At 33.0% G+C, this 18,475-nt stretch overlaps 1 protein-coding gene across 3 annotated transcripts in view; it reads right to left on the bottom strand.

Annotated features, from left to right (window-relative positions):
* Positions 1 to 18,475, bottom strand: part of LOC138710788 (adenylate cyclase type 2-like) — a 207,162-nt gene that overhangs the window by 35,381 nt on the left and 153,306 nt on the right. For all 3 annotated transcript variants that reach the window (XM_069841938.1, XM_069842018.1, XM_069842098.1), the window contains 4 exons: positions 18,014 to 18,158; positions 12,787 to 12,923; positions 5,972 to 6,127; positions 2,648 to 2,783 (listed from right to left, as the gene is read on the bottom strand). In XM_069841938.1, the coding sequence (XP_069698039.1) occupies positions 2,648 to 2,783; positions 5,972 to 6,127; positions 12,787 to 12,923; positions 18,014 to 18,158 (574 nt within the window). The remainder of the gene's footprint in view (positions 1 to 2,647; positions 2,784 to 5,971; positions 6,128 to 12,786; positions 12,924 to 18,013; positions 18,159 to 18,475) is intronic.

Here is an 18,475-nt window from a genome sequence, read left to right on the forward strand (position 1 = left end):
AAAGCTCTACTAGATGCATTACCGGTAGGAAGAAGGAAAGTCGGACGACCTAAATTGAGATGGCTGGATGACGTTCAGGCTGACCTAACAAAAGCTGGAATTAGAAGATGGAGAACACGAGCATTAGACAGGAGTGATTGGTCGGAAGTTCTGAGGGAGGCTAAGGCTAAACTATAAGGGCCGTAATGCCAATGATGATGATGATGATGACTAATTGAAATCCTCCCCAAAATAAGGATGTAACCAACAAAACTATAATAGTTTCAGGAGAAAGGAAAATAACTTCAGGAACATGTTTCATTGGCCTATATTTACTAGGAGATCCATTTGACTAATCAAGAACACAAGTTTATTCAGTTACTGAATGCAGTAATTTGTTATATAATGAATGCTTCAAAATTACTTTTTCCACCTAAGTCACTTGTTCCAATAATTTGATGTTTCCGGGGAGGTACCTATTCAATTCTGAAATGTTTTTCTTTTTGTTTCCTGAAAAGTTGGCAAATTACTGCATTAAATGTTCTTCCAGCCAGGTACTAAAATGTTAAAGAAAAATATAATAATGAACGTTATTTATGATCTTTCTTCGAATTGCTGAAACTAATTATTTTGAAATTCCATAAAACAGGTAAAGATATTTATTTTCCAATGAAGTAGTTTCTCATTTCAGACAAAATTCCAGTACACAAGCTTGTAAGTATTACCATTGACGGAGCTCCAGCTCTAAGAGGTTCAAATACTGGCTTTCTGGCTCAGTGCCGAAAAGATAAAAGTTATCCAAAACTTCTGTCATATCACTGCATCATACATCAGCAATCTCTGTGTGAAGAGTTTTTAGATGAATGAAATGATCAGAACTGTAGTGTACATTGTAAACAAAATACGAGTTCGTCCTCTCCAAAGAATTGGATTGAAACTGCTGTACTATAGATAGTTTTATCTGCATTGTGAGCTGTGTTGGCTAAGCAAAGGACGAAGTCCTTCAATGGTTCATTAAGCTGTATTTAACATCACAGCATTTTTTTTAAGGAACAAGAAGAAAATATTATTTTACCAGTATCTACTTTTGATTTGTTTATTTAATGGCGTTAAGGCCATTATTCTATGTCTTTTTCTCCTAAAGCATTATTTCGACCAGTGGTCCATCTACATGCACCCCCATCACAATTAAAAGCGGTTTCATTTTTGTTGAGGTTAACCTGAATCTGTCATCAAATTCATATGCATTTTCCATAAAAGAATAAATAACTGATTTTCTGTTTTTTTTTTTTTTTTTTTTTTGCATTACAATTTCTCCTTCTGACAACTTGACCACGTTTCTTGACTACGGTACTATTTCTTCTTACTGCTACTAAATTATAGACTTACAGAATGACTGTAAGTACGTTTGTATTAAATATTAAAATACGGTAACCTACAAGTTACAATGAAATGTGACAAGTAAATTTTTTCAAGAAACAAAACACCTCTCATAATTCTCTCGACATTTGTTCCTTGTCACAAGTCACGTATCTCTTCCCCCCCCCCCCCTCGCTGTTATTTATACTCGCTTTAACATCTTTGGTCATATCGCGAGTTAATCTTTTGGTTGAAATCAGAAGGCCTGTGTACTATTGTTGAGACTGGTTCTATTGTTGTGAACTAGATGGCGACTGTATATTATGTATTAGTGATTTGTTATGAATATGATTTCGGTGATGAATGAGGCCGGTGGTATTCAGGGATGTTGTGGCCTTAATTTCCTGGCATTTGCCTTACGGTTGAGGAAAAACCCTGAAAAACCTCAACCAGGAAATTCAACCCGACCGGGAATCGAACCCGGGCCCTCTGCATAAGAGACCAGCATGCTGACTCCTACACCACAGAAGTGGTCCGTATCTCTTTGTTTAGGAAACATAAAAATTGACTAGCTGGCATTTGTTTTTTAATTAATTGATGAACTAGTGGACTTACTCGTGTTAAATATGTAATATTTGTCCAGCTTATAGCTGTTTCAGTGCTTCACGCACCATCATCAGAGCCTACTAGATCGCGGCGTCATCTCGAACTTCTCTGCCTGTTAAGAGGGTGTGTTTTATTGTTGGAAGGTGTTGAAGTGTGGAGTCGAATAGTGTGTGTACTACTGAAATTGATCTGTGTGTCGAGGATTTGATCGGGGAGTGTTTTAGTGTGTTTGTATATTTCGTATTGTTCTAGTGTGTTGAGTTTTTGGTTCTTGGGTTGTGTGTGTAGGATTTCCATGTCCGCATTTATGTTATTGTATGTATGGTTAGTATTGGTTATGTGATCGGCACATATTTAACACGAGTAAGTCCACTAGTTCATCAATTAATTATATTCAAGTGTTAAAAGTGGTGTACGCAAGATTCAAAATGGATTTGTTTCTTGTTTTCCTTGTCACTAGCCAAAGTAGTCGTTTTAAGAAAGAGCCCTCTGGAGATGATCTCTGATATGAAAATTTTGGACCCGAACTATATGACTATTCCCTAAGTGATGCTCATAATTTCTTTCATGGGTAAAATCACAGCATCACACAAGTCTGTAGATTTCGGGTAATTTATTAACAATAACAAGAGACAACACACTAAGAAACAAGATGAATACCGGTACATTTCTACACATTGAAGCCCAGTGATGAACAGCTCACCTTCTCATTAGGTACGATGAAGAATGTCTCTATGTTGTACTTCTTTAGTATTTCGTTACGAGAGCTCCCGTTTCCTGGTATATATTTATATTTATTGCCTAGAAGATTGAGGGTTTCTTTTGTCACATGCACCTTCCTGTAAAAATATAAACATAAGTACCGGTACCATTATGGATAAAACCATTCTGTAAGAAATTATATAAGTAGGTAGGCCCTACTATTTAATTTAATTTACAAAAACTTCCCTCAATCAACTAAAAAAAGTGTACTACTTTTTCTTAAAATTATAGCCAGTGTATGAAACTGTGAATGATAACTATTATATTAAATAATAATAATAATAATAATAATAATAATAATAATAATAATAATAATAATAATAATAATAGTAATAATAATAATAGTAATAATAATAATTTATTTATTTATTTACTTATATTTATTTACTTATATTTAATGTGCTGTACAAGAGTCAGAGGCCAATTACAGTTCAGCACAAACAATATATTAAAAACATTAGCAATAATTTACAATAAAAGTACAAAGAAATAATTAAATTAATGGCAATTAATTAAAATGATAATTACAAATGAAATAATGGAATCATAAATGAAGAATGGAATCATATAAAATAGTATTACAAAGATATACAAGATTATAATACAACGACAATAATGACAATGAATGGACGGGATAAAATGGATGACTAAACTACATAGCATAATGAGATAAAAGTAATTTTATTTGAAAATGAAAGGATGGAATCAAGTAAATTAATAAATAACAAAATGATATAAAAGTTAGCGAGAATAATATTAAAATACATATTTAAACAAAAGATATAAATGAAAACTGATATATAATAATAATAATAATAATAATAATAATAATAATAATAATAATAATAATAATAATAATAATAATAATATCGTAAAGTGGGGTGACTTTGAACGCTGAGGTGACTTTGAACAGTAATTTATCTCCTTTCTAAATTAAATGCTGTACCCAATTGCGAAAAAACTGTTTAAGTTGTCAATAAATTAGTTCAGATTTTTCGCAATAGGGTACAGCATTTAGTTTAGAAGGCCACTAAATTACTGTTCAAAGTCACCCCACTTTACGGTAATAATAATAATAATAATAATAATAATAATAATAATAATAATAATAATAATAATAATAATAATAATAAGGGTTAACGTAGTTTTCAACATAGAAATGAGGACACCATACCAATCGGACCCCCTAATCTCTAAATAGCATTTTACATCTTCAAATACTTGGGATGAACTATAATAGTAATATGAGCTGCTGCCAGGAAGTCGAAAGGAGGATAGCAATGACAAAGGAAATATATAGAAAGGAGCATCTTCTGCGAACCTCTGGAAAAAGAACTAAGGAAGAGACTAGTGAAGTGCTTTGTGTGGAGTGTGGCATTGTATGATTCAGAAACATGGACATTACGACGAAGTGAAGAGAAGCGAATGGAAGTATTTGAAATGGAGAAGAAAGGAGCATGTGAAATGGACAGACAAAATAAGAAATGAAGCTATGCTAGAAAGAGTGGATGAAGAAAGAAAATGCTGAAACTGATCAGGAAGAGAAAAAGGAATTGGCTGGGTCACTGACTGGAAAGGATGGATGCCTACTGATGGTTGCTCTGGAAGGAATGGTGAACGGGAGAAAAGTTCGGGCAGAAGAAGAGATCATTTATTCTATTAATTCTGTAATAATTTCGATGTAAAACGATACAGAAAAGAAAAGCAACTTACCACAGGAAGAGGCCACAGAAACACAGAGTAGAAAGAGACAGCTGTCAGCTCGGAACTTTGGAAGTTTGATCTGCAAATGAAATAGTTGAGTTTCATCTTCCGCCCCTGTGTTTCTGTGAGTCCTCCCATTACTAAAATTGCTTTCTTTTCTCGTATATTTTGACAATGAAGTACCTATCTTACAGATTTATTACCAGTGTTTCAAAATAAACGATAGTTGCACACATACTATAAGTTAATAAACAATGTTAATCAGTGAAATTCATTAACAACAAAAATAAGTCTGAAATTGTATTATTTTATGAAGTTAGCGTCTTCTGCCTCCCACAGCTTTCAGTTAAAAATGTATCCAGTCATCTGATACAAACTTGTTACTCAGTCTTTACATCGTATTTAGATCTACATTACATTTCATTAGTAAATTTATGGAACCTCATGTGTAATATGTTATCTATACTAATAATAAATCTGTAGCCAAAATTTTTCTAATAATTTTCGATTTTCCAAAAATAATTGGTGTTAACATGTATAATTAACCATCCTGAAACCGAAAATCGCTTTTTTGAAATTTTTGTTTGTATGTCTGTCTGTCTGTCTGGATGTTTGTTACCTTTTCACGCGATAATGGCTGAACAGATTTATATGAAAATTGGAATATAAATTAAGTTCGTTGTAACTTAGATTTTAGGCTATATGGCATTCAAAATATTTTATTTAAAGGGTGGTTATAAGGGGGCTTGAACTAAATAAATCGAAATATCTCCCTTATTATTAATCATCATCATCACCTTCCTAACAAGTATTAGGCCAAGTGGCCTGTTACGGTCTCAAACTAGAATTTTCAGTCATGAAATTTAATTTTCATGAAAAATGTTACATAACAAAAGTTTCTTTAAAAATAATTTCCGATAAGTTTTATTCTATATACAATTTTGATAGGACTGATATTTAATGAGATAAATGAGTTTTAAAATTACAATAACAATGCCATCTAAGGCGCTGTACTGAAATAAAAACAAATGACATCGTCTATAAGGGGCCTTGGACAACAACAATCGAAAGCTAAGCTATTAAACATAGCCTACAGAGAATGTTTCTGTGTTTGTATGAAGTAATATCGGAAGCTAATTAATTGTTTAATTATTATTTCACCATTGGAAATTGTAGTTTCTCTAGATGGACATAATTCTACAATGTTATTACAGTAACTTCTGAAACATATAGCAAGTAATATAAAGTATACACATTAAAACTAAATGATATGTCAATCTTCATTAAACTATGGTTGCATGTAATAACAATTAAGAAACATGTTAAAGGAATTGCCATTGCACCAAATGATTGCTCTCTGGACCAAAATGATCACATTTTAATTATTTAAATACAATTTAAATTAAGTAACATATTAAACGATTTATCCTTCTATCAAACACGAATGTTACCTGGATCAAACGTCCTATTTTAATTATGTAATTACTGTACTGTATATTTATTTCTAACAGGTGCAGCAGAGCCCACGGGTACGGCTAGTTCACAATAAATTGTAACTAACCCAGGTCTTCCAGCTTGTTCCATATTACTGGCAATAATGACGTCATGTGACCATACATCATACTGCCACTTGCACACTCCCAGAAGTCCACTCAGTATTTTTCCACTGTGGATTCCAATTCTCATGTCAAGAGTTTCTGTGAGCTTCCGTCCTTCCCTGTAAATGTAAGGAAGGTATAACCATAACTCACAACTCAGAAGCAGAGAGAGCAGGACAGGAAAGTGCTGAGGAAAAAATGTTATATTTATTCCTGAAAGTTTAATTACGAATTGTACTTTAAATCATTTTGGTGAACGTTTTTGACATGTAAATACTACTTGAGAAGTTTTCAATCCTAAGTTGAATGAATGAATGAATGAATGAATGAATGAATGAATGAATGAATGAATGAATAAATAAATAAGTACAAAAAACACAAAAATGAGAAAAACAAAAACAAAGAAAAAACTAAAAATGCAAATCAATCAATCAATCAATCAATCAATCAATCAATCAATCAATCAATCAATCAATAAATCAATCAATCAATCAATCAATAAATCAATCAATCAATCAATCAATTAATCAATCAATAAGTGAATGAATACATGGATGAATGAATAAATAATCAAATATAAATAAATAAATAAATAAATAAATGAGAGAATAAATTAATGAATGAAAAATGAATGAATTAATAAACGAGGAATTAAATTAACTAATGATAAATAAATAAATGAATGATAGAATAAATAAATAAATAAATTAAGGAATGAATAAATTAAGAAATTAAATGATTTAATGAAAGAATGAATGAATTAAGAAATAAAAGAACAAAGACAAAAAAAAAAACAAATAAATAAGTAAACAAGTCTATAAAAATAGATAAATAAGTAACAAATAACTTACTGAATAAATAAATTTAGATTATAATATATATAGTGAGATAAAGGCCTATAGTACAGAAACATAATGAACTGAATAAAATAAAAATTTAGTCAATCGACAATGAATCATTAATAAATCACTAAATATATAAATGAATACCGGTACATAAATTATTATAATAAAGTAATAAATTACTGTATGAATAAATAAATGAGGGAATAAATGCATAAACAAATTAACAGATGAACAAAGAAATAAATTAAACATGAAAAAGTGAAAAATAAATGAATGCATAACTGAATGAATGAAATACGTAACAATTTACTCAGTCAATGAATGAAATAAAGAATCAATGAATGCGTAAGTGAATAAACAAATTAGTACAATGAATAAATTAATGTAAATTAATAAAGAAATTGATATATAAATAAATAAATGAGGGCATAAATGCGTAAGTGAATATTAATACATTAATGGAATAATTAAATGCATGAATAAGTAGAAAACTATAGAAATAAATACAATAACAAATGAACGAATAAATAAGTAAGCAAAGAAATAAAAGAAAAGGGAAAGAGTAATTAATATAATTATGAGTAAATGAAAAATATCTAACTGTAAATGACTGAATAAATAAATTAATAAGTACGTAACATATAAAGGAATAAATATTTCAATTATCGATCAAATTCCAGCAGAATTAATAGAAGAGGGCGGAAGTGCATTATATAGCGAAATTTATAAACTTGTACTTGCTATTTGGGAAAAGGAAATTGTACCAGAACAATGGAAGGAGTCCATAATTGTACCTATTTTTAAAAAGGGGGCCAAAACCAACTGTGGTAACTTTCGAGGAATATCACTTTTGTTGACGTCGTACAAAATTTTGTCCAATATTCTTTTGAGAAGATTAATTCCGTACGTAGATGAAATTATTGGGGATCATCAGTGCGGTTTTCGACGTAATAGATCGACTATTGATCAGATTTTTTGTATTCGACAGATAATGGAGAAAAAATGGGAGAATAAGGGTACAGTACATCAGTTATTCATAGATTTCAAAAAGGCATATGACTCGGTTAAGAGGGAAGTATTATATGATATTCTTATTGAATTTGGTATTCCCAAGAAACTAGTTCGATTAATTAAAATGTGTCTCAGTGAAACATACAGCAGAGTCCGTATAGGTCAGTTTCTATCTGATGCTTTTCCAATTCACTGCGGGCTAAAGCAGGGAGATGCACTATCACCTTTACTTTTTAACTTCGCGCTAGAATATGCCATTAGGAAAGTTCAGGATAACAGGCAGGGTTTGGAATTGAACGGGTTACATCAGCTTCTTGTCTATGCGGATGACGTGAATATGTTAGGAGAAAATACACAAACGATTAGGGAAAACACGGAAATTTTACTTGAAGCAAGTAGAGCGATCAGTTTGGAAGTAAATCCCGAAAAGACAAAGTATATGATTATGTCTCGTGACCAGAATATTGTACGAAATGGAAATATAAAAATTGGAGATTTATCCTTCAAAGAGGTGGAAAAATTCAAATATCTTGGAGCAACAGTAACAAATATAAATGACACTTGGGAGGAAATTAAACGCAGAATAAATATGGGAAATGCGTGTTATTATTCAGTTGAGAAGCTCTTATCATCCAGTCTGCTGTCCAAAAATCTGAAAGTTAGAATTTATAAAACAGTTATATTACCGGTTGTTCTGTATGGTTGTGAAACTTGGACTCTCACTCTGAGAGAGGAACATAGGTTCAGGGTGTTTGAGAATAAGGTGCTTAGGAAAATATTTGGGGCTAAGAGGGATGAAGTTACAGGAGAATGGAGAAAGTTACACAACACAGAACTGCACGCATTGTATTCTTCACCTGACATAATTAGGAACATTAAATCCAGACGTTTGAGATGGGCAGGGCATGTAGCACGTATGGGCGAATCCAGAAATGCATATAGAGTGTTAGTTGGGAGACCGGAGGGAAAAAGACCTCTAGGGAGGCCGAGACGTAGATGGGAGGATAATATTAAAATGGATTTGAGGGAGGTTGGGTATGATGATAGAGACTGGATTAATCTTGCACAGGATAGGGACCGCTGGCGGGCTTATGTGAGGGCGGCAATGAACCTTCGGGTTCCTTAAAAGCCATTTGTAAGTAAGTTGTAAGTAAGTAATAAATTAATGAACAAATAAATAATAGAGTAAAGAAATGAATGAATACATAAGAGAAAAATAAATAAACAAAAAAATAATTAATAAAGAAACGAATGGATAGTAAAGAGAGCATCTCAAACATACGAGGGCACAATAAAGTTTAATTTTAATAAAACAAATAACACCAAAACAATAATAGCAGCAAAAGACACAGTATCAATGACTTTTAGTACTAGAAAATGTGTACACAAATAGTGTACATTGTTTGTGTACATTTTATTTACAGTTTTAATGAACATTGGCAGGCGTGAAATGTGACTATTATGAGACGCTCTATTGAACCTGAGTATGCTGTAAGAGAGCAACAAGGATTTATAATTAATGTGTAAGAAAACCTTGTCCAATGAACCATAACTACGAGATTAAAACTCTGAAGTGAATCTGCGATGGATGTTGGCATACATCAAAGAACTTGAAAGAAAACAATTGTCTGTCTTTTGCTATAGGTAGGGACCTGAGTTTTTCGTTTTATTTATTTATTTGTTTAAATCGGCATTATTTTTAAAGGATTTCGCGTTATTTATAATGGATTTATGTGGTTTTAAAGTATGTCTGTGTCATTTTTACAGATTTTCGGTGATACAGTGATACATTGAAATGATTTGGGATTTTTAAGGTATTTTTAAGATTATAAGGGGGGAAAAAACCTTTCTTGCATGAAAATCAATTATCGAAAGGAAATATTATATTTTTATTAAAGAAAAAACGTTTTTTAACATGTCAAGTAACTAAAATAGGCATCAAACAAAAATTCATTATTTTGCATTAGCTAATTTTATTGTCAAAGAAGAACATTACCAGTATTCACGGCAGTGTTTACATTATCTTCTTTCATGTTGCTAATAAATCTCTCAAGACTCCTGAGTAGGAAGAAAAGAAACGTTCACTGTCAACATTGGCACATGGAAACCAAACTGACTGAAGAATTCTGATACTAAATTCCAGTAGTGGCTGGTGGTCAAAATAATGAGTGTGCTATAATCTCTATATCGGCCTACTGTAGAGGCCTACACTTATGTATTTATCTTAATTTGGAGTCTCGCCTAGTGATGAAATATGAAGTCCATACGACGTTCTTTCGTACTGCAGAACTTGTCATTTGGTGTTAAACCCCTCCATCTTGGACATCATACACTTTTCTATTGATAGTATTGCAAGAGCAGAGAGACGATCCTGGGACATTGTGTTCCTTAAAAACGTTTTTATGCGTTTCAAGCAAGAAAAACATATTTCTGGCTCAGCAGTGGTCATTGGTATTGTAACCAAAATATTTAACAACTTCGATATTTCACAGAATGGATCCTGTAAATTGTTGTTCGGAAGTCAGGTCTTCCGTATAGAAATCCAATTTGTATCTGGAACACTCTTTTGTTCAGTATAGTATAGCTGTTGACAGCAACTTTAGCTGGTAGATGGCAGCAGCAGTCGGACACTTGAATTACCAAATACATTGTACATAGTTCCGAATTCTTCCACAAACAAGCTTTCTTTCGTTACGCTTTACTTTTGCAATCTCCAAGCTGTGTTGTGCTGAAGCTGACTACAGCACTTTCCCGCGTAAAAATAGCCAATCAGAGCAGTGATTTCAGCTTCGCACATGCGCATAACTGTCTACATTTTTCATGTGGAGCTTTGAGTAGCACAACGAACCCCCTGAGGCACCAAAGAGCGGAGAGCGAAGACTAAACACTTTATAACGGGTCATGAACATAACCACGGGAAATTTTCAAATGACAGATCAAATATTATGGTATTACAAATACATTATTTGAGCCAAAATTATCATTGTGCTGTAGCACTGTAGCACATAAGGACGGGCCGCCCCTGCTAAATTCAAGGTGACTGTCAAGCAAACTAGTCGACATTTTTACAATATTTATTTTTCCATCTCGAAAAATAATTTGATTGGTTTCCTCCAGAAGTTCACTGTACTCTTTTATGATAACCGAATCATTTGATTTTCAAAGAACGGAATAGACTTCACCTTTTCCCATTAGGGTTGTATCCACATTATTGTTACTGATAGAATCCTGGACTTATGTACTGAACACTTCAAGGCTGAGTACAACTGGTATGGTGGCGGAAAAAAATTATAAAAAAAAAAACAACCAAACGTGGTGACTTCGCATTATTTCGCGGAAGAAAAATACACCTTCCCCAGTTTCCAAAGCATTTTTGGATCAGGGGTGTCATTTCAATTTTTGCTTGGAGTGTAAGACTTTTTAGGGAAGACTTTATAGTGTACATAGCGTGACATAATCCCTAACTATTTCCTCTGAAATGAACTATTTTTCATACCATAAACTGAGGTATAAATTTTACCATACAAAATTTAATCCGCGATCAGATGCACTGAGTATGTTCTTGAAATGCATTATTTTTTTTCAACTTCTTAAGTACTTCTTTTTATTGTTTAAGTTTTTAATTGGGCTGATATGGTTCAATTTTTGTTTTTGTTTTATGGTAAAGTTTAGTTCACAGTACATTTCCAGCTTCTACACACAGGCCTAGTTTCAACTTCTTAACCTACTTATATGATACCGGTATGTAATTTATATGACTTTGCTGTTAATATGACGTAGGTCCGAACAAATGAACACATACAATTTGATTGATAAAGAAATATTAATTGAAGGGTTCAGAACCATAGTGGGCCAAGCGCCATTTACTAAAACCGTAGAAAACAAAAGTTAAAATGAAGTTATTACCATAATTCAATGGCAACATAATATAGCAAATAATATACGAATGCCACCAGGTTGTCTTTTCGACATTTCTGGTCTTCTCTCCTGGCCGTGGCTTAGTTGTAACCCACTTCTGAGGTTGGGGCGCCTGGAAGGCGGAGTTACATTACCCTGATGATGTGTTAGGATGATTATGATAATGTGGTGCCAGGAGAGGTCTTAAATCTAAACTTAACCTAAATTTCAGACCATGGACGAACATAGGAATAATCCCCTTTAAGGAAAAATTCCTGTGCTCTAACCGGGAATCGAACCCGGGACCTCATGAACTATAGCCAGAAGCTCTGACCACTAGACCATGAGGCATAATATAAAGTACACACATTAAAACTAAATGATATGTCAGTCTTCATTAAACTATGGTATTCACTTAACTTTAACCCTTACTTTCTCTATTTTTAATAAATGGTGCTTGGCCCACTATGGCTCTGAACCCTTCAGTTTCAATAAAAGAAAATTGTAGTTTTATTTAACAATAGGTAGCAACCACAAATGTAACAAAATATAACAATTTGGTTTCATTTGAACAAACTCATCTTTTATTTCTTAAGGATTCATAAAAGTGGAATATTTTAATATAGAGAGTACAGTTCTAATTTTTGTTTTCTTTAGTAGTAATACATATTATTATTACCGGTATCTTTTTATCTTAAACTTGGGGGGGGGGGGCAACTGTCACCAACTGCCCTCCCTAAATGATGCCTCTCTTTCGGATATATTTAATAAAGGTTGGTCTTATCGCAAACGCGAAAAACTCAGGTCTCTGGCTACATCAATAGGACATAGAGTTTAAGAACATGTTAATCCGCAGCCATTGTGACATGTTGGGTAGTTATCACAACTTGAAAGAAAATAATTGTGGCTCTTTTGCTTTGAAGCTTGAAATATTAAATGTGAGTTATATAGATATTTAAGAAATAAAAAGAATAACAAAAGAAGAAAAGGTCACATGAGAATAAGAGGAAGTAGACCAGCCTTACCTAACTTCTTTTATGATTGAGATCATGTCAAGTCCCAGGTCTACACAATTACGGGCGTGTTGAGCGTTGTATTCAGGCACTCCCGAAACGCAGTAATAGCAATCCCCCAGGAACTTTATCCTCAGCACCCCATGCTCCTGCCAGAACAAAAACAAACAATGAATTTATTGTGACTCTCTGTATTCTAATGGAACAATGTTCAGGATTTAAGAGATATCGAAGATTAAGAATTAGGAAATTTACACTGTAAGAATAGCTGTAGGGGTAAGTAATTCTTATATTCTTTTTTTTTCGTAGTTAGTCATACATAATATGGATATACATGTCAACTTCAGTACAGTAGAAAGATACATCGCAACAAATAAATATGAATAAATGAAGAATTACCGGTAAATAAGTACATACAATTTAAATTGTAATTTGCTTATCTATTGAAATAATTAAAACAATAGAATTAGTTTCTTAAGAATCATACAAATTACATTACAATGAGTAGACTTGTTAAACAGGAATAAGCTATAATTGAGGAATAAGCTATAATTTAAATCTTAGATAAAAATCAGCGTGTAAATTAATTTATTTTATATGTTACTGCTATCTAAACTGCTCTTTATTTCTACGTAAATGGCAACCTGAACAATTACGTTATCCTTGGTAATAAAAGTTTTAATTCACTAGGTACCGGTATTAATAATTTTTAATAATAAACTCTCTCCTTGACAACCAACAATAAAGTTGACACATTTATTCATTAATTCTTTGTACTTCAGCATTATAAACAGTCTTTATCATTAGAGACAATAGTGCATAATATGCCATATTATTGTACAAGAGCCGTAAAATATTACCATGACAACTACAGTCATAACTTCTATTATGACGGCATAACTTAGTTAATATTACGAAACGACTTGCTGTGTCATAATATTAAAATGTAGCACTGCTGTCATAGCAACCCATTCTTCAAATTACAGTACCTATTATTACAAATTAAAAATATGTTATTTCTTTATTGATTGTTCTATAATGACGTCATACAAAAAAATAGCGTATGAAATACGTTTATAATAAGTTTATTTTTTTAGTAGGTTATTTTACACTTTATCAACATCTTAGATTATTTAGCGTCTGAATGAGAGATGAAGATGATAAAGCCTTTGAAACGAGTTCAGGGTCCAGCATCGAAAGTTACCCAGCATTTGCTCGTATTGGGTTGAGGGAAAACCTCGGACAAAATCTCAATCAGGTAACTTGACCCGACCTGGTTTCGTGGCCAGATGCGCTGTTACTGCACAGGTGTGGATGTAATAAGTTTATATTATATGGAATTTTTGCCACACCGTGTTTCTTGTTACCGGTACCGTAAACTATGTAGGCCTACAATAGCAGGATTTGCCATGACAATAGTTTTTGCCCAGTCATCTGTCACCGGATACGATAAAGACAAAACAATGAAAGAAAAGCACACATTTCGCACTTTGTATTCAATTTCCCATTTTATCGCGGATTAAAAAACTACACTAATATACAGGGTGTCCGGGACAAAATTTACCAATAAGAAAGTTTAATAACTCACCAAATAATTGATGGATGAAAATGCTGTTTGCGGGAATTGACAAAGGGACTTCCAAAGTTTTGAATGACCACTAATAAATTTCTATGTGTGCACCTCTTGTAGCACGCAGTGGCGTATACTGGTTAAAGGGTTTGGGCTACCGCTGACCCTATTATTACACAAAATATATCTAACAATTACTTTAATTTTAATTACTATGGTAAAACTAATAATACAAAATTATTACATTATGTTATATTATAAACTTTTTCTTTTGTAATTTCCTTGGGCTACCGCCGGTAGCCCGCAAAATACGCCCCTGGTAGCACGACAGATGTCCAGACGATATTCAAGTTCTTGCCATGTGTTTCGTAACATCTCTGGAGTGATAGTTGCACAAGCGGCGACAATTCTCCGACGCAGATCCTCCAAATCTGCCACTACAGTCTTGTACACAATGTCTTTTATGTATCCCCAATTATGCCTGTTGACGATCCCACAGACGTGGAAGGTGGACTCATCACTAAACACGACCTTCTGCAGATATCCATTTTCAATATCAATTTTCAACAGCATGTCACTAGCGAAATCATATCGTGCGGGCAAGTCGTTTGGTTTCAACTTTTGAACCAATTGAATCTTGTATGCTTTCTATGCCAAGTTGTTATTGTGTGCCTATCTGGTGGTTGCTTCTCAGGCCACTGTTGTCTAAGTCTTCTCTCCACTATCTTCGGATACTTGAATTCGGCAAGCCAATAGCATTGAACTTTTTGTTGCACTGTGAACGCGATTTTAATTACAGCTATGTCAACAACAATGACCAAATGTTGCCAACATCACACATAAAACTTAAAATGTCCGTCTTTCATTTGCCGCAAATTTCATTTTCCTATTTCCATTATTACGCAAGTTATTAAACTTTCTTATTGGTAAATTTTGTCCCGGACACAGTGTACTTAACATACTTTTAAACATCAAATGACTTACTTCGGCTGCATTTAGGCACAATCAAACATTGACACACGTAACAAAGTATAATATTGTAAACTAATTTCATAATATACGGTAATATTTTCCATTCCTAATGCTGTAAGTATGCTGTCATTAGCTTGTTTTTAGGGAAATAAATGTATTTCACAGTGATAATGTTGGTTGCTACTGACGAGGAGACGTAAGTCATAGGCTACTGCTTTCCTAGAGAAGTAAGTGAGAATATTTTTCGTTCAACAGTCGCATAGCAACAATGAAAAGAATACTTAAAACTCGACCATCCTCCATACAGTTCTCATATCAAATCATGTAAAATGAAAAAAATATCTTTTATTACGTAAAATGTTGGAGTGGAATAAAAACATTATATGCAATTTCGTAGTTAAGTAAAATCAGATAGCCTTCGACTGTTTAATTACAAACTCGTTCTCGACTAGTAAAAACTACTTATCTCCCTTAATACATAAGTAACTACCTATTAACTACCCTCTCCTTGACAATTAACATATTACCAACAATAAAGCAATAAAATAGACACATTCATTTATTTATCACTTCTTCACAACTAACACATTATCAAGAATCTGCCTACAATTTAACATGAATATTTTTTTATATTACTTTGGTTAGATACCAGTAATGTTTAGCCTATACAATATTGTATGCAACGAGAGAATAAATCGATTTTATTCTCTCGTGGAAATTATCATCATCGGCTACATCTCGGTCACTAAACGTTCCACTCATGAATAAAATTCTACTTTACTCTGTTGTACCATAATAGTACATTATGCAACGAGCCTATAATGGTAGTAATTAAGACGCGAATATGTTTATGAAACGAGCGCAAGCGAGTTTAATAATTTTCATACGAGCATCTTAATTACCATTATAGTCAAGTTTCATACGACTTTTTATGCTCGACCATATTTCTAACTTGAAATTATTAATAAGTATTCATGGTATTCTTATCTGACTGAGGAGCGGAACTGACCTTGTGCAATACCTCGTAAATTGTGAGATGTGCGCAGACGCGGAAGTATTTATTTTTTCCGAGAAACAAATGTCGACATTGACCTTGATATAATCTAGAGAGTAAAATAAACATTAATCTTGATATAACCTTGAAATTAAATTAAACATTGAAAAACGAGATGACAAATTGAATTTATTTGAATATTATTTACAATTAACGCTACAGATAATTATTATAGTAACAGAACTGACTTTATTTAAAATATAGGTGATTTATTGATTTATTGTTGTCTTTAGATTGCATATCCGAGAATAATCGATACTTGCGCTTTCATATTGCTACAATGGTATTTTCTGATTGGTGGAACACCTGAACTTTAATGAATAGGTGTACTTTAATGAGGTCCATTAAAGGGCTGCTACCATGTGTATAATTAGGCGTACTACATTTCGGCATGGTCGAGCATAAATTAATATTACTGAAGAAAGGAAGAAATGGATGTTATACAGGGACATCATTTTATTTTTACTTCAATTTTTATTGTACCTGAGTTTTTGAATGTACTTCACTCCCACCCCTTCTACTAAGGAAGTTCCAACTCCACACAGAACCAAGATCGCAGATAGTAAGCAGTACTGAATGAGTATAGTACGTTCCAGAAATATGTTTGCGTTTTCCAGTGACGAAAGAGCTTTCAATATTGAATCATATTTTCGCACAGGTACTGTCCGTTTGCCTACGTCGCATCCCGATTTCCCCCACCTGCTTCTGCTCGCCCCTCTGTAATAGCTGGGCTGTCTTAGCTCTTTTCTGAAAACATTAATTTCTCTTAGGAATTGGACGTTTACGTAATATTATACAGCTGTTTAATTTAACTTAAATAAAAGGGCCTCGTTAAGTAATTAACTGTCACGTGATTTCCCCCCTTTCTACAATCCTGCGGCATAACCACTTGGACGGACAGTAGATAGCATGTCTGAGTAATTATATATTTTTGGGTCGGGCAGAAGTGAAGATTGAATTCACAGTACGTAGAATAGGTACAGAATTATTTCAACATGAGTTACTAGTACGAAGGACGAAACTGGCAATTGGAATTAGATGCAATAGTCTATAGTGCGATAATATGCACAAAAGAACTGAAGCCTGTATCGAAATGAACGGCCACCATTTTCAAACTTGTGTTTAAATATTCATATTATGATTATTTTTTAATTTAACTTCATTCTCTATATTGTACGCTAATGTGCTGTAGACAGTATAATATACACTGCATAATGAATACGTTCGCATGGATAACTCAGTTCGTGAGTAAAAACACTTATTCTTAATACAGTACTGTACTTTGATTAAACAAAAACCTAATGAAAATTATGAAACTCAAAATTGCGATATTTCCTAGTTTACGTAAATGGATGAACTACTTTTCTTCCTTCCTATACCTAGTAGAGTGATTTGTTTGTGTTTTACGCCAGTATCATCGAACTACAGTCGTGGAAGGGGATAGCAAACTGTGTTTCCGGTTCTCTAAAGGTATAGACAGGTTAATATTAAAAATGTTAGTAAAAATAAAATGATGTTCCTGTACATACGAATATACAGCAATGGTGCTACCATGCAATTACTTAAACAATGGGATAAGAAAGGATTCGTATAGGTTAGAGACATGTAAAATTTTCAGATGAATGATTCCCTAATTTACTAACCTCTGAAGCTTCATCAAATCTTCCAAACAATTCATTGAGTGTTTCAACCAACTTCTTTACAGGTAACGAAACGGTAAGCTGTGCATATTTGACTACATCTGCGTACAAGATGGTCACATTGTCATGTTTCTTCACGTACATATCACTGTAACAAATAAAACCAAGCATGCATAATTCCTGCAAATTGTAGACAGCACGTCAAGATACACAAGCAGTATTTTATAAATGTATACAAATCGGTGTCACGAAGGTCGCATACTTTGTCATTTTAAGTGCCAAGACAATTCATTCCCTTTATCAAATTATCAATGATGTAAATTGGTGGTATTTCCTTTTAACTACCATACAAAGGTCTTACATAAATGCAATAATTTATTGTGTCTGAAATAACGAAATAGGATTATAAAGGTGCTTATTGGGTGAGACATGGAGCACCTCTAAGCAGGTAGGCTTCTTGTGCAC

Source organism: Periplaneta americana, chromosome 1 (assembly GCF_040183065.1).
Source record: "Periplaneta americana isolate PAMFEO1 chromosome 1, P.americana_PAMFEO1_priV1, whole genome shotgun sequence".
In the NCBI taxonomy this organism is placed as follows: Eukaryota; Metazoa; Arthropoda; class Insecta; order Blattodea; family Blattidae; genus Periplaneta; species Periplaneta americana.